Below are 23417 nucleotides of genomic sequence, written 5' to 3'. Positions count from 1 at the left end.
GAGGGGGTCGGCACAGCCTCTCCCCGGCTGAGGAGAGCTTGGGAGCGGAACCCCTCAGCCAGCGGCCCCCCGAAGCTTAGGCCGGTGCTGTAACCGCGGGCCCCTCGCCGGGAGGCGCGGAGCGGAGCTGCCCTGCGGCGTTCTGACCGCATCCCCTCACGGCCGCCCGCCCGCCTCACCGTCGCGCCTCAGCGTCCCCTCAGGCAGCGGGCGCGAGCCAAGCGGCCCCCCCCAGCCCCCCCCGACGGCCCCTGCGCGCGCACCGCCCCCCAGCTGGACCAGCAGCATCACGTCATCCCGCGAGCCCAGAGCGCAGGCGCAGCATTGCGGTTCCCCTGCCCGGGCCGCCCCCCTGCAGGAACAGCTGGGGGCTGTACCCACAATGCCGTGCGGCGCTGCCCGCTCCGCTCCATCATGGAGGCGGCCGGCGCAGCTGGCGCAGCTGGCGCAGCCCCGCCGCCCGCCGCCGCCCGGCCCCGCACCCCCTGAGCCCCGCGCACCCCTCGGGCTCCAGCATGAGCGGCGGCAGCGGGGGCGGCTCCTCGGCACCCGGCCGCTTCGCCGACTACTTCGTCATCTGCGGGCTGGACACCGAGACCGGGCTGGAGCCGGACGAGCTCTCCGGTGAGTGGCCGCGGGGTCGGGGGGCGGCGGCCCTTAATGGTGGGCTCCGTGGCGGCGGCGGGACGGCAGCTCTGGAGGCGGGGTCCGGCCTCGCCGCCTCCCCTCCCCTCCCCGCTCCGCCGACCCGTCTCGGGCGGCCCCGGGGCACGGCGGGGGGAGCCGCCGCGGGGAGCCGCCGCGGGGAGCCGCCGGCGTCCTCCGCCGCCCCCCGCCCCGGGCAGCGGCGCTTGTGCCCCGGCGCCTCGGGGTCTGTGCGGCTGCCCGGAGAGCTTGGCGTGCAGAAATGCCCGGCTGTGCACAGCCGTGTGGTTCTCAAAGTGTGCCCAACTTCTTGAAAAACCCGAGAAAGTTCCTCTTTTAAACGGCCTTTCCGAAGTGAGGGTTGCGTGGGGGCGGTGGCATTGTTTCGGATCGTCTCTGTCTCAACAGCCATCTGCCGCGCTCTTGTTGGAGCTGTGTTACCTTTACCAACTTTTAGTCAGGCTCTTGGGCGTTGGAGACACGCAGGTAATCTTAATGGATCAGATTCTGGAGGGGAAGCGAAGACTTCTTGCTTGTTCTCTATTGAGTTTTGTTGTTGCGTAGGAAAAGGGTTCTCTTCCAGCAGCAGCTGGAAACAAATCGGGTCAGGAAGTAATTACTGTTAGATGAGAATGTTCACACCAAATACACAGCTAAACCCTATCAGTCTGTCCCACAACACTGTGTCAAACCTGTCTTTTTAAGGTTAAAAAAAATTTGTTCTTTGTTTTAGCAGCACCTTGTTTCAGCTTTAGTTTCACTGTAGTGGCTTCAGTTAAATTAGATTCCTGCTTAGCATCTTTAACTGTCCAGGAAGATATAGGAATGCGGTGGTGAAAACCTGACCTAACATCAGTACTTATTTCGTGTATTTGAGCTCAGAACTTGACCAATGATACGTTCTCTCCCCCCACCCCCCTGCTTTTTTTAAATTAGCTTGCTTTTATAAGATGTCATGAGGGTTTCTTTACATCATTGTGTCTAACCCCTCCCCCACAAATAAACACTTGTTTCGTGTAGAGTGATGTTTTTGTTATTAGAACTGAATTCTTACACTGAACTCTCCTGAACTTTGGCTATGATGAAAATTTTCTTTTTTTTTTTTAATGACTTCAAACAAAATTTCTTATGGGTCCCTCATGCTGAGCAGTACCTTACCCTAAAAGAATTCATGTTTGACTAACGTTAAAATAACTGTAGACTACAACTTGAGTCTTGAAGAGTGAATACAGCGTAATGGTCTGTTCTATAATGGCACTTTAAATTACAGCATCAATTTAATTTAAGAAATCAAAGAGAACAAAATGCAATACAATTTCATTGAAGGATATATGAGGTTCCACAGATTTTTCCTGATTAAATCACAAGTGAACAACGTTTCTAGATTGAAAACAGTTTCTGATGTTAATTTTATTATTCATTTACTATATATCTGTTTGTGTAACATAGTGCAAGGCACACTCAGTAATGCTCCCTGATCTCGATAGAAACATTAATAACTCTCCTCACATAATTAAATTTAAAACCAGCAGTGTATTACTTTGAGCTAGCTATCTAATAGTAAACTGAAAGACATCAGTGCCTTTTAAAAAATATTCTGTCTGAGTGCGCAGGTCTGAAAGCTGGAGCATGGTGTTCTTTCTGTATTTGCTTTCCTGGTCAAGGACTACATCTGTAGTATGTAAAACTGTGGTGTGCAATGTATCTCGGACTCTGCTATTCCACCATCATACTGTAATGGCGTTGCTTGTGACAAGGTGTGGGTTTGGGGGGTGAATGGGTTTTGGTATTCGTGGGGGAGACTGATTTTTGCGTGAGTTGAGGAAAGGGTTTGAAAAAAGAAGGGGGGAACAAGGGGGAGGAGGATAAATTTATGATAACGTCACAGTATATGAGCTAGCTGGAATTGCGGTGCATTTTCTTGAGTTTGTTGTGTTATTAATAATGCACGATAGTGTGACTGATAACGCTTTCAAATTCTGTCTTAGGTTATAGCCTTCTCCAGTGTCCACTGGTATAAATGGAAAGGGCCTCTGTTGATTTCAGTGGGTTTTGGATAAAGCTTTGAAACACTTTGTACTTCCTGGAAGGCTTTCTTGTTTGAATGAAAGGGTTATTGTGCACTGTTTCCCCCCCCGCCCCCCTTCTTATTTCTGTGCCGAAAAATAGGTTCTGAATCCTTGTACTGTTGAAACAATTTGCCTCCTAAGTGTCCATTGTTGGAAGGGAGGCGCTGGCACTTCAGCTGGAGGGTGCAGGGCTGGGGGAGCGGGGAGCGGGGTGCTTCCCCAGCACCGCGGGTCTCTCCAGGGCTCTCCTGCGTCGGGGCTGCCGGAGCTCAGCCTGGCATGATGTCATCGCTACCCCACCGCCGCAGGGAACTGGCGGTCGCTGCCAGGGCCTCCGGGGATGCTGCCGGCAGACTTTGTTCTCACCAAGCTAATGAAACTCTGTATTTCAGGTATTCAGCCTTAATATTGATGATACCCCGTTTTCTGCAGACTTGTAAATGAAGCGTAAGATCATGAATTGATGCTCAGTCTAGTTACTTTGCTTGGAGAGACACCTCTGATAGCATTTTTCCTTTGTTGCAAGCTTACTAAACAGCACAGCTGTAACACTTTTTTCCTGAAAAAGTTGGCTGACTGGTGGAATATGCACAGTATATGTATGTATGTTTATTTTCTTTTAACATAGCAAGAAATACTGTACTTAGGACCTTGTAATTAGCATGGGTTAAAGATAGCATGCTCTCTATCGCTAGGGCTTTTTTATCCCCAAATTGAAGCGATCTGGTTATCTGGGCATCCTTTCTTATTTTGATAATTGTGTTCCCACTGGGTGACCTGTTAAAGCAGATAGAAAATAATTACAAGGTCATAGTAAAACAAAACAAGCAAACAAAAAACCCAACACTGGATGAAGTCTTCATCCAGTGTCAGTTGCCGAGCTGGACAAGAGAGGAGCTGAGGCGCGTTTCCACATTTCCAGATGGTATTGATGTGCCACAAGTGATGACAGAAATCTCTTAAGTATGCTGCAGAGGTCTGTTACAGATACATTTCCTTCACAGAGGAAATCACAGAATGGTTGAGGTTAGAAGTGACCTCTGGAGGTTGTCGGTGCCAGCCCCCCTGCTGAAGCAGGGCCACCCAGAGCCAGTTGCCCAGGACCGTGTCCAGATGGCTCTTGAGTACCTCCAAGGATGGAGACTCCACAACCTCTCTGGGCAACCCGTGCTAGTGCTCGGTCACCCTCACGGTGAAAAAAGTGAGTCGTGATGTTCAGATGGAACCTCCTGCGTTTTAGTTTGTGCCCATTGCGTCTGGTCCTGTCGTGGGGCACCCCTGAAAAGAGCCTGGCTCCGTCCTCTTTGCACCTTCTTCAGGTATTTTTATACATTGATAGATTCCCCCCTGAGCCTTCTCTTCTGCAGGCTGAACAGTCACAGTTCTCTCAGCCTTTCCTCATATGAGAGATGCTCCAGTTCCTTAGTCAGCTTTGTGGCCATTTGCTGGATGGCCATGCAACTCTCTCCACTGTGTCCATGTCTGTCTTGTACTAAGGAGCGCAGGACTGGGCACAATACTCCAGGTGTGGCCTCACCAGTGCTGGGTAGAGGGAGAGGATCACCTTCCTCTACCTGCAGGCAGTGCTTTGACTAATGCACCCCAAGATAGCATTTGCCTTCTTTGGAGCAAGGACATGTTGCTGGCTCATGGTCAACTTGGTGTCCACCAGGAAATAATGAAATACATCAACTACCAAAAATCTTCTGTGTGTAATATAATCTATCATAATGCTGCAACATTATGATGGGATTTCTTAATTTAGGTTGTATGACTGTGCCCCAGAAAGGTAATGAGAATGAAATCGTGCCTCATCTCATTTTTCAGCTGGACTCTCTTATCTGTTGAGTTAGTTAGATGTGATCTGAATGATGGTGGCAATACTTGTGCTACGTGGAACTGTTGGAGTTTTCGTTCTATGTTCTTTTTCACTAAAGATTTTGTTTTCTTTTCCTTCTCTGTGGTGTGTTAGTTTTTAACAATCACTTGTCAATGGAGTTTGTTTATTATGGAGTGGTAAAACAAAGGATCAACTTGCCATTGTGTTACATGTATGTGTAATTGTAGTCTGGGAGTTGCTATTACAAAATATGGAACCAAGACCGAAATATCTGGACAACATATTCTAATCTCAGATTTTCCATTGCACATGCCTTAGTAGTCTTCAATGTCATATCATAAAGATGATAATAGTTATTTCAGAAATAACAGTGTTACAAAGGAGAAATAGTTTTAAAAAAAAAGAAAATGCTTATAATCTGTGAAGAAAAGATCGATGATTTAATAATAGGATTGTTTTAAAAAAAATCTTATTCTGGAAGACTAAGGTCAATCACCTGTATTTCTTTCTGCCCTTCTTCCCAGTCTGAGCTGGTCTTTTAAGGTTTGGTCCAAAAATTAATCTATTCAGTAGATGGACTTATGTTCCTTTTGCCAAGGTCCTTATCACGGTGCTTTGAGTTGTCCATCTGATCATGAGCTCCATCCTTAAAGGAGGATGAAAATGAGTGTTAGGTGAAGCCGATGTGTCCAGGAAATATCCTTCCTGTAGACACCCTTCACATGCCTTTTCAGAATCCCTATTAGATCTCCTTTCAGTCTAGTATATGGTGATGTAATACCATTTTAATTATTCTTCATCTCTCATACCATTTTTGTATTTTGTTTTTAATGATATTGAGTCAAGATCTCTGTGTGTAGATTATGTAGCATAGCAGGACTGGTTATGAGTAAGGCATCTATATGCTGGCACAGTAGCCACTTTATTAGTGCTGGTGTGTGAAATTCTAAAGGAAGATGATACACGGTGTATAGTATTCACCTAGCTCCACTCAAAATGAATCTGACAAACTGATATTAGAGCAAGTGTTTCTCCTGACCAGTAAGGTAGAAACATTGTCTTGCCTCATCCCTCTGTCTGTAATTGAAGTGTCGTTATTTTTCTGTTTTGTTGGCTTCAGATTTTAAACGACAGCTTATCTTCATACATTTCCTGTTGGTAGGGTTTATTTTAACAGCATTCTGTATCAATATAAACTCTTAAATATGGGTGTGATGAAGTGGTTGAAGGCATTTGTCACATCTATAAACCAGTAAATTGCTTAGTATTTCAGAATTGGGGTAGTAGTTTCCTTTGTGGTAGTCCATGTAGCAATGCTGTTATCAGCACCTGTGTTAGTTTCCAAGTTCAACAGATTTAAATAGTTGCAGGCTTTTCTTTTGCCTCAGAGATATTTGTAAGGGGTAGCTAAAGGGAAGGAGGAGGAAGAAGAGCAGCTTAATTTAAATTAGCAGATAAAATTTTCTGACTGATGTTTGACCTGTTTTGTGTTTTCCTCTTTTGGGCATTTTTATCTTGGAATTAAGGCATGGCATTTGGGGTTGGAGCCAGCTGGGATTCTTGCAGTGAAGCTCTTCTGCAATACTGTTTATTCCTTGGGTAAATAGTGTGTGAGTGAACTCCTTTATCTTTGCTATGGTAGTAGTAGCAACAATTGCTACAGAAGTGAATTGCATTGGTGGGAGCCATTGCTTGATTTTTCCAAAGGCTGAAGTGTTCTGTGATTTGGGGGTTTAGTTTTGGGTGTTTTTTTCCCTCTTCCTCTCTTTGTCCATAGTATGGATGGTATTGGTGCAAGCTTCCCACAGTTCCCTGATGGTGTGCCTCTTCCCTTGGGGATTCATTCTGGGACTGAAAGGGAGGTTTTTCAGTTTCTTTCCTTCTCTGAGGTTGCTAGCCAAGGTGTTAACTCTGTGGGGGGCCTCTCCAGTAGCACCAAGGCTGAGACCACACACTGTTCTCACATAGGCCACTGTGGACAGGCGGTAGATAGCAACAACTTTTGGCTGGATTTACACTGGCGCATGTGAAACATTTTAATCCAGATAATAGTTTATTCCACCCCTCCCTACCCCCTCTATCTTTTCCCAAGAAGCTCGAGTTGTTTGCTGTGTTTGAGTGCCAGAAAGATCTTTTGTCTCTTTGGGAACTGAGGCAGACGTGCTAGGGTAGCTGATATGTAGAATAAAGAATGGGAGAGCTGATGTAAGGGGGAAGCAGCTGTACTTTGCTGAACTACGTTTGAAGCCACAGTTTATTAGGTGATGTTTCTATAATGCCAATCTTGTGATTATCATATTTGTATTTTAGGTTAAACTGAGCTATGTGCTTTACAGAATCATCCCCTCAAAACCTCCGAAACTCTTCATTCTTCCACCCTTCAGTATTCAGTTACAAATTCAGCTTACTTGGAAGACTCTCAAGTAAGGTGTCGGGGAGGACAAAGGTTACAGGTTCTTGATTTGAGAATAGACTGCAGATGCTAAAACAGTGTCTAAAGAATTAAAGTTGACAAGTTTGACTTTTGAAGCCTTTTAAAATAGGAATTTCACCTTATTAAAGGAAGGCATACAAAGATGGGTTGGTTTGGCTTTTTGTTCCTTTGTGGTTATTTTTTTGCATTGTTTTGTTTTCTTTTGCAAGAGAGAAACTACACAAAGAGAACATCTTAAATGGATTGTATGGGAAATACTGCCATTTGCAAATAATAATAAAATGCTCCCCCCCCCCCCCCCCCCCCCGATCTTCAAAATATTGATCCTGTAGTTACAAAACACTACAACTGTTTTTATCTGCCTTTTGGCTTAGTAATGTCCTACTTGAGTGTTCTTGGTAATGACTTCTCATACTTATCTTCTGAATTCCCTCTAACCTGCAGGGCTCATGTAGCAGAAATAATGCACATGAAGTGACAATGTCAGAAGCAATTACTTACTGATGTATGTTGTGCAGTAATTACTCTCTCTGAATTTCTTGACAACCCTTTCAGATTTGTGGTTTGTAGTCAAGTTTGCAAGTGAACTGGAATCTTAATCCTGGGAGGCTTAAAATATTATTGCACGGAGAAATTATGAAGCATTCCAGCACAAACTGATGAATGATAAAGAATTTACTTGGAATGCTTCTGCTCAAGGCATGTTTCTTAGTCTTTCCAGGAAAATGCTACTTTGCTTACGGTTTAATGGGCAAGAGACCTTTAGTTTCAACACTCTCCTGTAGAAGTGTAGAGTATTGCCGTTTTTATTTAGTTTTTTGGGTTTTTACTGGTTGTGTGATCAGCCACAGTCAGGTACAAGGTGTACCTCTGTATTGAGTCATTTACATATTGATACTGAAGCATCTTGAGGAGGAAACTTCACTGTATTTCACGGATAAGTGATCTGCAGACAGGTAACGTGGCAGTCATAAGCAACCTTTTCATTTTCAGATAGAGCAACATTTCAGTGTTTGAGTGAGGAAAAAAGGTTGGCTTTAACAGAAACAGATACTCTTTCAGCAAGACTTCAGGTGAGTTTGGGAAAGTTTTTTTGCAATTGTAGTTGCTGCTGCTTGTGTCTACGATTGCACTCTGTGTTACAGAAGTATGTGGTCAGAGATCTTGAGGTTGCTGCACTTCTGTGCATTGCTTCTGTCCCCTACAAGCATAATTTTTTATGAGCTATCCTACTATTTGCATATATTACTTATTCCTCCTTAACTTGCTACCTTCAGCAAGCTCCCTTACCAACTGTTGTTTGTGGTTTTGCTCCCCAAGCCCAGCACTGTCCTACTGAGCTGTCATCAGAATTGCAATGGGGAAGAGGTAAGTCCCTTAAGTTAACAAGGTCAGTGCCAGCTCTAAACAGCTTAAGACTGTCGTGTCCCTTTCTGGCTCTTTTACGTGTGTGGTCTGGGAGCTTGAGGTGTGAAATAACTCATTCAAAAGTTTTGCTGAAGGCTCGTAAAATTTCTATTTATCAGTATCTCAGTCATTTCTGAGAATGAATCTGGCAGAGATTTTGTGGCAGCCCAGGCCAATCTAACGGTAGGTTGTCATGGTCTCCCTTTCCCCGTCCTTGCTGCGGTCATGTGCTCCTGACTCCCTCCCTTGCATGAGGACTAGCTAGTCCCCTTGGACATGGTTCAGTGTAGCAGGTTCCAGGGGAGCACCTGGCCTCGGTGTGAGGAAAGACGTTGGTAATGCACAGCCGTTGATTCAGTTGGCGTGGGCACCCTGAAGTAGAGGTCCATTGGGGGCCATATTCAAAAAGTTCTTTAGACTGAAACCCGTATGAATGATCTGCAGAACACTGACCTGACCTCTAAGGGGTTTGTGATCCAGAGGGTGCAAGTTACCTAAGCTTTGTGAAGTTGCTTTAATGCTGCAAGGTCATCGCAAGCAGTGAGCATTGGATAGATGTCCCAGTGTTCACGTCTCCCCTGGGAGTGTGCTTGGGATCCATGAAGTAACCTTCCCTACAGAGGTCTGCCCTTGCATGTCTTAGTAGCCTTGAGAATGGCTGCCGTTTCACAGGTGAGGCCTTATAAACAGGGCCTAATCTCCACTTGGAAAATGAAGGAATCTGGACATATCCAGTGAATGAGATGAATTGACTGTTCTTTTCATAACTCATTCCACAAATAGTCCTGTGTCTATTATGTGTGGGTGGCAAAGTGTGCTCACGGAAGTATTTGTGTGGTGTGTATGTGTGGGGTACTTGGTTTTTTTTAATGTCTTTTTTTTTTTTTTTCTCCCTTTCCTTCATATAAAGTCTTCCACAGTTCAAACGATATACAACATAATGTTTTGTTTTTCTCAAGCTCTACCAGGGAAGGGATTTAACTCATAATCTTGGTTCTGTGGAACCATGGGCCATCATCTTTGTTTATGACTTTGAACAAAGGGGTGATGTGCACTTGGACCTGTGACTTGTGTTTTCAGGACTGAATAACAGTACTGGACTTTGTTCTTCCTGTTCTAATCAGATTTGCATACTGAAAACTTTTTTTATCAAACATGAATCATGCTTTGTGAAGAAGAAAGGTAAGCTTGATGTGGTACATGTAAAAGGAAGAAAGCTCGAGGGAAATGGTTGGTGAGATGACAAGGAAGAATATAGTCAGAGCTAAGATAAACTTCAGAGTTTGTCATATCCGTTGACCAAATTGTCAGTGCATCTGATTAATTTTCTGGTATTAGAAGTCACTTCTATTTTAAAAATAGAAAAAAACACCGTCAAGCAACTTGATGACTTTCTTACAGGGCATTTTGCGGCGGGGAGGGACAGTCCTTATTAAGGCAGGTTACTGCAAAACACTATTTTCAAAGGCTAGATAACAATGTGAAACACACTGGACAGGATTTGTATACTGAGATGGCTGCATAGCTGAACTTTTTGTATTTTGCTGACCTCTATGTGTCATTGGAACCTGCTTGAAAGGCTTCATGTGTATTTTAAAATATGGCTTTCCTCTTCAATGCAAGACCTCAGTAGTATCCCAGAAGAATAGAAGTACTTGGTTAACGGACTGGACAGATGCTTCAATAACATTTGGTCCTTGTGCTTTTACACAGACATGTCTCCATCAGTCCTCAGAGCTGGAGTTGGAGGGCAATTGGGATCCAAAAAGTAGGGACATTTAACTGGATGGGACAAGTCACTGTAAAAGGAGATCCACAGTGGTTCAGGAGGGTTCTGTGAGATGGTCTGTGCTTCTGTTTGCTCAGGCTTTCCTGAGGCAGCCTCGCTGGGTATGCCAATCTTAGATGGGCATGAGGAGAACAGCTGATTTCTATATTAAATATACTTAAAATATGCTTGTCTCCACTTCTATTTTGTATTTTTAGTACATGTAAAGGAATTGTATTCTATTCTGAAGATAAGCCACCCTTTCCTTTCTTAGTGTCTTCTGTTGCACATATTTCGGATCTATTGTGTAATGGAAATGGCGTGCCCCGTCAACCCCTGTGGCTGAGAACACGCCTGTCATTGTAATTTTGAGTGCTGCTTCTGTTGTTTAGTTGGAAACAGACCTAAATATCTTTCTGTAAGTCTTTTTGCTGTGGCTAAAGCAGAAAAGTGGTTTAGTAAAACAATTCTGTTTTTAAGAACATTTCCTTGAAAATTTCTGCCAGGCAGTCTTGATTAAAATACATTTTGTCCAACTGCCTTCCTGTGTTACATGCAAAGTAGTAAAAAAAAAAAAAAAGGTTTAGGATGCTTTTAAAGATGCAAGCCGAGGACTTTTGGGGGGATTTTCTTGCTTGTTTTTTTAAAAGGCTGCCTTAGATTCTTGATGGTTTCTTCTGCCACTTGCCTGTTCCACCTCTTCCTGATTTCCTTGAAACGGTACCAGAAAAATAAAAACAAAAGCTTTTGGTTTCCTGACCTTACAATCACAGAATACAGATGTCCTCAGCTGGTTTTTTGTTGTGCTTCAAATTCATTGTTAGTAGCATTTGAAACTATTCCAGAGTGTGTGTGGCAGTATGTTTTGTCATCAACCAGCTGAATGCTGAAACTTACATGATGAATGAATGTCTGTTAACTCCTAAATTTTCATTTGCCATAGAGGGCTTGGAAGAATTTATGCTATCAAAGCAATGGATGATCAAGAGATTATTTGTATCCAGTGGAGTTTACACTAAATATCCAGTTAGTGAAATGCACACTTGTTTTTTACTTCAGTTCACTGTGATGTTCTTCGTGTTACAATTCTTGAAACATTACAATTCTTGAATTCTGGAAAGCAAAAGAAAATGGGAAAACAACAGGATCTTTTACAGTTGACAGATGAGCGTTAACTTGTCTCTGTCCTCCCTTTTTTAGTGACTGCAGTAGGAAGAATTGTATTGTCCATTGAACAAATGTATGTTGTATGCTGAAAGGAATGTGTTCTCATGGGATTGGGATAAGGGATTGTGTTACAAGCAAGTTTGGGTTCCCTAGATGACAAACGGGTGAAAAAAAAAAATTAGGGCCTTTCATCACTCTGGCTATTTCCATTCTCTTCTCTCTACTTCCTCTAAAGAAAGTGCTTCAACTTTTACAGATAAAGGATGGCACTCCACCCAACGTACATTTCAGTTGCACTTAAGGTAGATACCTAAATAGAGGGCAATGTGTCCGTAATGCATATTTGCACTGTTGTTTTAGAAAGGGAGACAGCGGACTTCCTTTGCCTTTGAGCTCTTTTGTCGGGGAAAGTGGAACAGTAACTTACGTAAAGAAGTTTTTAGAGGAGGTCCCAGATGTGAAAATCATAGGTTCTAGATCTGTTACAAATCCACTGGAATGACAGCTGCTAGAGACAGTGATTGAAACCCCTGATTCATTAGAGGCAGTAAATGAAACCCCTGATTCCAGTTGCTTAGGCAGCAGTGCTGCAGTAAAATGAAAGTGATCCTGAAGATTTTCTCATATGGCTAACCTGATCCACTTTAAAAACTGTTAAAGTCCCAATTCCAGTAATGAATTAACTGGTCTAATCACCACTTCAGCTTGCACTATGCCAGGTGGCCTTGCCAACAGGGGGAAGGGAAGTGCAGGACAGAGGGTTTATATGTTTCAGGATAAAAGGGAAGAATTCTTTTTTGTGTATGTCTGAGGAAGAGGTTTGCTGGGGAAGGGAGTCCTCTCTAATGAGAAATACGTGCAGCTCTGCTTAAGGAGGAGGAACTGAAAGGAAGGAAACAAGTCATAAGCTGAAGGCATTTGTCCGTCGATGGAGTGACTGTTTGCTTACAGATTTGGCAGCTGCAGCTTTTCTTGAATCATGGTTTTTATTCCAAGAATTCTTATTTAATGAATTTCTTACCTTAGTCTGCCAAACTTTGGATGTTTATTTCCTACATTGTAGAGGGTTTTTTTTTTTTGCAGTTATATATGGTTTAATATTTGTTAAAGAAAGAATTGGAGAAACTTGCTGTTTTGTTTTTAAAATAAACTTTGGCTAATTATTAGTATATTAATAGCTCTCTAGGTATGTATTGAAAGGACTTTAATATTAAAATACGGGGTTCTGAAAAATCAGAGTGGTATTGCTCTCCAGAAGGCTAGGTCTGGGGTTTTTGCTTTCATTTGCTCCATACTTTCATCCTTTCTACAGTGTGGATTCCAGAAGTATGCACACTGTTTTGCCAGCCAGCTATTTTTATTTAGATTTGGGCCATGAATTTTAGAGCTGGAGTAATTTTATGTTTGATAAGCATAATTATTTACCTTAATACCTATAGCCTTATTGTGTGTACTGAGAGTGATTGCTGGCTGAACTGGGAATCCTATGGCTGTTTATGAAAGCTTTGTGCTTTATTATATTTTTTAATTGAAAGGATAGAATTAGGCTGTTCTCTGCATAGTGTTTATAATTCATACACTGTTCAAATCCCTTTGTTGGCTGACTTCTGACTTGCAACCCACACTTTGGAAAGCCTCTACTCTTTGGCTGTCATGGTCAGCTCAGTCTCGAGCCTCCACCCTGCACAAGTTGGAATGATTTCCACCATTGCAAGATTCTTTGAACTGTGGTGTAGAAAGTGTGGAGGTAAAGGGTGTGGTTATAGGGTTCTATAGGGTCTTCTGAATCCTAAGTTCAGTTTCTCCAGCATGCTGCATAGTACAGGAAAGCTGCCCTAAGTGTGTGGCTCATAGTTTCTATTGCTGGTACAGACTTTCATTGTTCTTATTTATTTAATTACAGCAATATGACTGTTTCATGTTGAAGCTGTTTTGTATTTACTTCATTAAGACATTCATTTTAGTGGCAGCAGGAATTGTGTATACAGCCTCTGTATGCTAAAAGATTCCTGTATGAATGTCCTTATGTGGAAAATATAAAGTTAATGTTTTGATTGCATACTCTAATATTTTTTATTTGAAGATGTCATATATACAATAAATGTACATCAAGACTGAGTGAATTGAATTAATCACAGGTTGTATCACAGGAATTTAAAGAAAAGCTGCTGGCAGGGTGAAAGCAACAAACCACTTAATCAGAATCAGTACAGCTTTCTGGATGTCTTGGTTTTGTAATTATTTTGAGCAGATCAGCGGGCGCGATGAACAAACGAAGGTGACAGTATTAACGATTCTTTAAAATCAGTGTTGCATGACCATTTAATTATTTTATCAGGCACTTTTTCTGGTAACTAGGGTAGCTTCTTCTGACTTGCTCTTTATTGTCATAGAGGGAAAATTGAGCTAGACTCTACCTCTGAAATAGCTGCTCAAAGACCTTTTTCTAGCTAGTATGCAGGGAGAAGTCCCTATACAGTTCTTAGTCTTGCATAATCTTAGAGTTGCAGCACTGCAGTCACTTTCTAAAAACTAAAACCAAATAGTGAATTGACAGCATATACAAAAGGCTGTGATGCAATTTTAAAAAGTTTTGTTTGCAAAGTATCCCTGGCATTTTTGTGGATGAGGTTGCCCTTTCTAATTAAGGACAACTTAAGCCACATTGTACTGTTCAGTACAAGGTAGAGCTTTATTACATGAATGGAAACTTTTCACGGCAGGGTGTGGGTTACAAAGAAGAATGATTGACTGATATATTGAAGAGAAAAAAAAATCTCTTTGTAAGTGTTAGAAGCATGCTTACAAAGAAACAAACTACTCGGCAGGGAAAATTGCATTATTACAATGATGTAGAAGTTTTTTTGGAATTTGCATTAGAAATTTGCAAGCAATCCATCTGGATATGTGTTGCTTCTGTTGCTATAAGCTACCTGAGAGGACGTATATGACTGGCAGGCATAGCTTGAATTTAGTGTATGTGTTAAGAGGTTTCAGTACAGGTCTAGCTTCTTTCATGACTACACATGAAGCTTTGACAAGGAAATATGTTACTACTTAGCATGGTTACATGCAGCTGATGATAGCAACTCCCCCATGGTTCAGGTTGTGAACAGAACTTTGCAAATGGCATAGTCAAAAAAGGGAAGGGAATGGAGTGAGAGGTGTGTGTCTGTGGTGGTAGGGTTTTAAGTCTGAATTTCCAACCCTTTAAAAAGGTCTTGTCTTCCTCTTCTGTTGAGAATTCAAAATCTCATCTTTTTCCCTTACAGTAAATCCACTTTTCAGTTGAAACTTGTAATTGTTTATATATTAGGGGGGAGGTCATAAGTAATTGAAACTGCAAGTTGTGCAACCTAGCCATTTTTTTTATTACTGTGTTAGGAAGACCTTCCCCCCCCTCCCCCCCCTTCCTGAAAAGGAATACGGAAGGCAGTAAATTGTATTTTTCTCTGGGTAAATCAGGAAAGAGCTAAAATTAGACCTTCAGAATTCATTCTTTTTATTCCCCCTCAAAGCTGAGGAAAGCTTGCTAGATAGCGTTTTGCAGGTTACTGAATTGAAGAATGCTTTAGTTCATTCTAGTTTCTGTAACTTTTTTTCTCTATATAATCTTGTAGAAAAGTGGTGTCCATTGATATGGACAGTTTCATGCAGAAACTTCCAAAGCAATGCTGTCCTGCACAGGTTGGAAACTCCATGTAGTATCTCTGAGTTTGTAAGTACTAACTCTCATCAGACCAAGACACAGACACAGCTGTCTTTTGCTCACAGGTTGAGCAGCAAGAAAAGCAATACAGGTAAGAGCAGGGAGGAGCATAAAAAAGAGAGCCAGAGAGGTTGCCAGTGTACACTACAAATCTACATTGTGACGTGGCTTACGTTCAGTATTAGGTGATTCAGTAAGATATCGCTCAATAAAATGAGATGTAGTTGTTCAATGCAGAACACTGCTCAGGAACTAACTGGGCATCAGTCAGTGAGTGGTGAGCAATTGCATTGTGCATCGCTTGTTTTATATATCCCAATCCTTTTATTATCATTATTGCCATTTTATCATTATAATTATTATTATCATTATTATTTTCTTCCTTTCTGTCCTATTAAACTGTCTTTATCTCAGCCCATGACTTTTTGTTTTTTTCCGATTCTCTCCCCCATCCCACTGGGTGGGGGGTGTGTGGAAGTGAGCGAGCAGTTGCATGGTGCCTAGTTGCTGGCTGGGGTTAAACCACGACAGTGGCATAAATAACATTAGAACTAGAAGTCCGTCAGGCCTTATGGTTCCATACACTGCAAATTGTATTAGATGGCTGTTAGAGGAGTGGTGTGAGCTTCAACGCCGCTGTGGAAAGGGGCTGGTTTTAACTACATGTTCCAACTAAATGTGATGTGGTTCAACTCTTTGGTCACCTTGAGCAGGTTTGTAGTTTCCGTTACGCATGCAATACAGTCGCATCAAGTTCAGTTTACTAGAGAGATGGGGGTGGGTGGGTGTTGGTGAATTACCTGCGTTTTATGTGAGATTTAATCTGGTCGGTACCGAGTGTACCTTGTGAGCCGAGCTCTGCCTGCCTCGGGAAGAGCTGGGCCAAGCCGGCAGTCTTGGTAGCAGCAGCATTCGATGTCCTGCGCATCCCTCAGCCAAGGAGACTGCCTCAGAGGTTATGCCTAGCTGGTGACTTCACTTCTGATAAGCAAGCTTACTTGAAGAACTTAAGTCTTTTATGCATGTCTTTTTAAATTACATGGTAACAAATAAGGAGAGAGCAATATGGGACTGTAATGAGGCTGACTGCCTACGTAGTGTAACAGTGGGAATAGCTCGGTTTTGCCGCAGTTCAGACGGATGAAATCTTTTAAAGTCACTGATTGCTGCAGCATCTTCACTCCTTTTTCACCTCGTGGTGTTGTCTTAGGGGCTTGGTGAAGTGTGATAGAGGGGAGAGCAAGGAAAGGGCATTACCAAAGCCAGATGGTGGTTGCTGGTGTTGAGAAGACTGTATTACCCGGCCTGGCAGGAGCTGGGAGTTGGGCAAGCTGGCTGCAGGAACAGGAGCAGCTTCAGGAGTTACTCAGTTTTCCATGTAGGTTATTAAATAAAACTCTGCTATAGTCCCATGTTTTCTTCGGTGCAGCAGTTTAAGAACCTCTGTGTCTGGTTTACTCTTCGCATCCCTCCTGTTTTGGAGGATCCCTATGAGCTAATGAAGCTGTGGACATGGGCTAAACTGGATTAGTGAAACATGAATCTTTGTTAACCCTTCTTCATTCTCTATTTTTAATCCAAATAATTTCACTGATCCTATTTTGAGTGGGGTGCCACAGATAGTGTTTTTTCCAATGGGAAAGAAATTCTGAGATTCTCTGCTTCACTGCTGTTCTTCTGCTAGTTGTGGCATCAGGTCTTATTCTAAACTGGTGTTTGTGAATTTGTACAGTGCCTAGTGAAATGATGTTTCTCTATGCTTTTATGATATTATTTACATTAAAAAATACAGTAGGGTTCTTATTGTTTTGAAGGTTTGACATTGAGAAGCATGTTGGCCTGAAACTTCCTGAAGTATTCCTTGTGGTTTTTTCCGGCATTTTGTATGTTTCTGGATTTCATATGTTGTTTGACAGTTCCTGACAAAAAATCTTAGAGTTGTAGCTATTTAGTTACTGTTTCTGCTTTAAATCCAAATTATTTGTAATTTTGTAGTCTGTGGGGTGGTTTGTATCTTCATTTTTGTAGGGCTTTTCCTATGCTGTGACAAACAGCTGAGTGATAATGTGTATGTGGGGATCATCAAATGTGTTTGAAAGGCCTCCTTACTCTTCAGCAGGCAATACTGTGTTCCATTAAAAAAAAAAAAAAAAAAGCCTTTGACATGGAACTTGCACAAAAGAGAGAAATTATTTACAGAGAAATCATGTTTGAAGACCTCTTTATTGTAGCTCAGATCAGTAAGGAAAGTACTTCCTAACTATTACTTCTGCTAGAGGAGAGGCACCTTAGGAAAAGCATGATCTGATGGTAGCAGTCCTTTGATAGTTAAGTGTGGGAACTTCTACTTTGAAACTTGTGGGATACATCATAAGTTTATCAGTTTATCTTCTCTTATTTCTTAATTTTCTCAGTTCTAGAATAAAACTTTGTCCATTTGTGCTGATGCGTTTGTCTCCTGCGTTTGTTAAACCTGCTCTTGTCTTCAGTGTTTTTATTAAAACCATTTCAGTTAGTACTGAATTGATCAGATGTCTAATTCACACAGAGACAGATCTTGAAACCATGAGTTCTTTTTGCCTGCTGGAGATGTGCTGCAATTGGTATTTTGCTGGAGCAGGGTGTTTGTGTTTGAGACTTCTAACTGATCATAAAGGTAGAAATTTAGGGTTAATTGCTTTTTGACTCTTGACATGAGCAAATATTGTTTGTGGATTGTTTTTTTTCCCCTGTCTGTTGAAGGATATCTACTAACAAGTACTAGCTACTTAGTGAGAAGAGTGCAGGGGGAGGCTAAGCGATGGACTTGCTGGTGCTCAGGTTCTCTTTAGTTGTAATGGCAAGAAAATAGGGTGGCCAGTGTCCTGGAGTTGCACAGATCACCTTTCTGTTCCTGGGTTGAACTTTCCAGATGTTGGTGAGCTGTCACTTGAGATTCCCTGCCCTATCGGTATCTTTGGAAGTCAGTGTTGCCCAATCTGAAGGTCCAGTGGTTTGCTGTATTATAAGCTTTAAGGTTCTTACAAAAAGAGGTGGCTAAAGATGGAAGACTGTGCTGCTGTGAAAGAGAAAATGAGCATCACGCTCGCGCAGAACTCAACGTGACAAATATGATATTGGAGGTGGGTGGCCCTAGAAAAGAAGTGTAATATGGAGGCACTCTGGCAAGAGCAGTGTCTGTGCAACAGCTGAATTGTTTGATGAATTACAGGAAGGCATGTAAGCGTTGCCTTATGTTTCTGTCTGGATCAGAACTTGGTGGGTTTCCAGAAGTCAATTTCAGTACTTTCATAAATTATAGACAGACTTCAGGTCTAAAAAAATTTACGTGTGTGTTGGACAGAATACCTCTTCAGAGGAGATGGACAAGGCTTCTTAAAATATAGAAGCATCCATTCGGTGTTGCTCTTTTATCATAAGGGGAGAGCAGCGTCATGTATTTTGCAATATTAATCATCTTAATGAAAAGGTCTTTGAGTCACAGATTTTATTTCAAAAATATGCATGACCTTGCACATAGGTGAACCCAGTGATTGTGGTGTGTGGTTTCCAAGTTCAGGAGAAAATTCGGTCTTCAGATATTTTCTCCCTTATATGTATGTGGAAGAAAAAAAAACGGGAACAAAACAGCTTAGCAAATGTCTCAGGTTTTTCCTTGGTTATCTAAATGTTGACATTACATCATCTGCACGGATGTAAATATAGAAAATAGTAGGTGTGTTAAATCTCCTGACTTATTTTTAAAACCTCTTTTACAGAGGACTCTCTTTACTTGAGTGTATGTTTGTGTCAGTAAATAGACATGTGGCATTATGTCCATTTTTTCTTTTTCTGGGAGATGGGAAGTTTCTTTAAATGCTAATTTTCATCTTTTAAGATTGTTTTTAGCTCTTGCGGAAGTGCTGTTATGTTTTCTGTCATTGACTCTGCTCTTTCCCAAGATGGTTGTATTTCAGTGAAGTTGTGTTTCTGTTTTTTCCTAACTATTCCTCTATACGTTTCAGATTTTCCCAAATAGGCTTTTTTTTTCTCTCTGAACAATGGTATTATTAAACAAAGTAATAAATAATGTATCTGTGTGGTTTTGTATGAAAATCAGCTGAGCTGTTGATTTTTCAGACAAACAGGAAAAACAATCCCTCCTTTAATTTTAGTGCTAAAACCCAGAGGATTAGCAAAATAGATGGGAATATTTTGGCTATTGTAAGACCTGTCCTAGGTCCTGATTCAGGATAAGTTTCCCATTTGAGGTAGTATTTAAGACTTAGTTTAAACAAAATCCAGACTTATGTGACTTCTCAGCTGTCAAAGGACTTCTTAAACATTCCATGGAAATGAAGTTTTGTTTGGTGTAATGTGTTTGTTAAGTTCTTTATTGTATATAGGCACTGTTTTAACAATCTCTGCATATGGCTACTTTGTCGAATTAAATGTTGTATGAAATAAAGATTCTAAGTTGGCTTAGAAATTGAACTTTAAATATTACTGTAAAAGTACAGAACAAATCCAACCAATTCTGAAATCAATTTGTATTGCCATGTAATTGCTGCATGTAAGAAAACAAGTGAGGAGTTGAAGTGTGTTTTCTCTTTTGCAGGTGTCGCTGAAATAGTTTGATTTATTTAAAGCATATGATTTCATGCAATTGTGCTTGATTGTTAGTGCAGCTGTCAACAGCTGCATGCTCATTTAGCTAATTGCATTCTAGTAGGATAGCTAAGCTTATTTTAAGATACGCAGTTGTGCGCTTTTTTTTTTTAAAGCAACTACACATATTCAGAAGATTTACTGCAGAAAGTTCTGTGTTATCACAATGAACAATCATTGTTCTAGAGGAAATTTGAGACCTTATAAACAAGACTCTTATCAGCCAGTCTAGTGTGTGGGTAGCATCTGTGAAAAGTTGGACCATGCCACCTAAATGCATGTAGTTCTAAAGGCCCTGAAATGGCCTTGTCCTTGGGGTTAATTTCATCATCTGCTCTTTGGAATTATTTTATGGTTTAACATGTAAAACTTTCATTTAACAAGCAACTAATTTGTATTGCTGCATCAGTGTTCTGGTTGTGTATACAGGAACTATGCGCTTCTGTTACATACTGATCATCTCCTTCCAGAAATATGTACCTGAAATGAGAAATTTGTATGAAGTTGCATATGTATAAAAAGCATATTAGGAGAGTAGGCTATCTATTATGCATGCTAATTCTGTGTAGAATACTTACATGTTTTTTGCTGGTATGTGTTAGCTGCATAATTACAGTCAACAGTATGAAATTTATAATGCAGTGTTGTTTTTATTTGTTATATAGCTTTATGCCAGTATATACAGGCCTCTCAAACCCGAGATGGTGCCAGCCGTTTCATTTCAAGTGCAACAGAAGGTAAAGGAAAAAGTGTGGGGAAAAAAGCGCACAATTTTTTTGTTCATCTGATACCCTATCTTCATGGGCATTTATGTGGTTCTTGATCTTTTAACCTTCTAGACTCTCTTTTCACAGCTAACTTCTTGTAATACATGGTTGATACCCTTTTTTCCTGTCTTGAAGAAGAAATTAAGTGATGCCACTTGTATGTCTATCTTAAACTTGCATCATCTTTGCATCTTGTCTATTTGTGCTTTTCTTCAGTAACAAAATTCCACTGAAACTGAAGCTTTAGATATGATTTAACAAGAATCTGAAATATCCGAAGAGTAGCTTAGAGAATTGCTGTCATGACCACAATCTCAGGATAGTTGCGCTTAAGGAAAAGCACAGATACTTAACGACATAGAAATGTTACAATGCTAATCCTTGCTAATATCTGCGGTCTGATTATTTGCTAACTAACTGTCTTGCATTTTCTGTTTCTCTTAAAAGGAGTGTGCTTAATTCACTTATCCTCGCATCTACCTGCTGATGTCCTGCTTTTTGGCCTTGTTTGAGCTTAAAAAGAGAATGAAATATTTACTTCTGTATTTTTCCTTCACCTGCAGGGGAGAACTTTGAACAGACTCCGTTAAGACGCACATTTAAATCCAAAGTTCTTGCTCGCTATCCTGAGAATGTTGAATGGAACCCTTTTGACCAGGATGCAGTGGGAATGGTCAGTATCGCTTTATGGCTTTTGTTTTTAAGACAAAAACCTACCGACCTTAAAAATTGAAGGCATTCATCTGTGTTTTATTTGACAAAAAAAGTGTCAAGTCTTTTGTAGATTAGAAGTAATCATTAATTTCTCTAAATTGTGCAGGCTCAAAAGACCTTTTCATTTAATTGGGATATTTTTTTAAAGGAAATTAAGTTAAAACATATAAGTGGTAAGTCCCTAGGAGAGTTTTTTGTCCTTTTACAACTTTTTTGTTACATTCTGGAGAATTGGTAGAGAAATAAATTAGTCTGCAGTAGATGAATCTTCTTTGTGCATGATTTTTCTATTTAATGGGATATGGTGTGGTTTCTTAACTTGGATAAAATATAGTACTTTTCTCTGTCAGGTTTCTGGTCTTAGTGACCAAAATACTTTCCTTTATCTGAGTTTGAATTCTGTTATTTTATTCCTGTTGAGGTTGGTAGCGAAATGGTTATGAGTTTCAATAGAAACTGCATAAAGGCCTTTAATATGTTCCTTTAGTTTTTCTGATTTAGATGCATATTACTGTATTGTACAAAGATGTAACACTTAATAGAATTTAAAGTGAAATGCGATGGCATTCTGTGGATTCTAAATCCTATTTTCACCAATGCTTCTGGAGGCAGGGGGAGAGAAAAGTGTGTTTTAATGGATATTATCTCCCCTCCCCCTTTTTTATAGCTGTGTATGCCTAAAGGGCTTGCTTTCAAGACACAAGCAGATTCCAGAGAACCTCAATTCCACTCTTTTATTATTACTCGTGAAGATGGCTCACGGACATTTGGATTTTCTCTCACGTTTTTTGAGGAAGTTACTAGCAAACAGATCTGCAGTGCGATGCAGACATTGTATCATATGCACAATGCTGAATATGACATTCTTCATACTCCACCCACAAATGACAAAGATAGCTGCAGCAGCACTGGAGACTGCAATGGCACTTCTGTTTCAAAGCTACAGCGTTTTAACTCCTATGACATCAGCAGAGACACACTCTATGTCTCAAAGTGCATTTGTCTGATTACTCCAATGTCTTTCATGAAAGCTTGTAAGAAAGTACTAGAACAACTTCACCAAGCAGTGACTTCACCTCAGCCGCCACCTCTACCTTTAGAAAGCTACATCTACAATATTCTCTATGAGGTTCCTCTTCCCCCAGCAGGAAGGTCATTAAAATTTTCAGGTGTTTATGGACCAATTATCTGCCAGAGGCCAAGCACCAGTGAACTACCATTATTTGATTTTCCAGTTAAAGAAGTTTTTGAATTGCTTGGAGTAGAAAATGTGGTTCAACTCTTTACCTGTGCCCTCTTGGAATTTCAGATACTGCTTTATTCACAGCGTGAGTACTTGGTTTTTGTTTTCTTATCTTGTTGTACTGGCACAAGGTCTTTTCGTTTCTTGAATTTAAAAAAACAACCACACAAACAACAGAATAGCTGCATTAAAGTGGCATTAGCATGCTAATGCAGTCAGGCTGATCTGTGTGCAGGTTTTAATGTAAAGAAAAGAACTGGAGTTGTAAAGAGAGCGTTGCATTGGCTCCTGTTTTTAGACACCTAAACTTAAAACTTTGGGTTGTCATATAATCTCTCGTATTCATGGACTGACCGTCCCCTTTATTGTTGTCTCTGGAAACATTGTGCTGTTGGATAGAGTAGTATGCCTTCTCCCGTGTTCCTCTACAGCTGCTTAGCTGAATTCCCCTCTATTTCTGCCAAACTATCCATGCATTTTGAGGAGATACTTTGTTAATTGTATATGGTTCTGAAGAAGAATTAATGATGCAAATATTGTTTTCTCTTTGAGTACCCAAAGTCACATTTCAGTTGTTACTTTGAAATAAAATTACGGGAAAAAAAAAATTGACTGAATTTAAATCCCAAATCTCTCTTAAGGCCTTGAAACAGTTATTGCTGAAGTCACATAAATAAAGCTTGCTTTGAAAAGGATAGGCAGCAACTCAGCTGAAATAGCATCTGTTTATCAATTAATAAGTAATGTGGCAGTGGTATCCATTTTCTGCATTGAAATTTGTGAATACTGGGCTTCTTACTCTGCATCCTGTTACTCTAACACAGAGTATGTGGAGTTATGCCAAAAGATAATTTTTCTACTTTTTTTTTTTTTTTGTCTCAAGCTGGCTAATATTAGTCCAGACCCACCCATCCATAATGGTGTGCTTTAAAGTAGACAGACTGCATTTTGAACACTGTTTTATAGTAATGGTAAAGAAGCCTAGAAGACCACAAGAAAAATCCAGG

The 23417-nt window shown here is 41.0% G+C and overlaps 1 protein-coding gene across 3 annotated transcripts in view; it reads left to right on the top strand.

The window, feature by feature from the left end:
* The first annotated feature begins 387 nt into the window (after positions 1 to 387).
* DENND5A (DENN domain containing 5A) overlaps positions 388 to 23417 on the top strand; it is a 69664-nt gene continuing 46634 nt past the window's right edge. For all 3 annotated transcript variants that reach the window (XM_075048048.1, XM_075048049.1, XM_075048047.1), the window contains exons 1-4: positions 388 to 624; positions 20352 to 20423; positions 21017 to 21126; positions 21835 to 22495. In XM_075048048.1, the coding sequence (XP_074904149.1) occupies positions 516 to 624; positions 20352 to 20423; positions 21017 to 21126; positions 21835 to 22495 (952 nt within the window). In that variant the 5' untranslated portion in view covers positions 388 to 515. The remainder of the gene's footprint in view (positions 625 to 20351; positions 20424 to 21016; positions 21127 to 21834; positions 22496 to 23417) is intronic.

The sequence above is a fragment of the Buteo buteo genome, chromosome 16 (assembly GCF_964188355.1).
Source record: "Buteo buteo chromosome 16, bButBut1.hap1.1, whole genome shotgun sequence".
Classification (NCBI taxonomy): Eukaryota; Metazoa; Chordata; class Aves; order Accipitriformes; family Accipitridae; genus Buteo; species Buteo buteo.
Note: the sequence above shows the minus strand (reverse complement) of the source record. Positions and strands in the feature narration are given on the sequence as shown.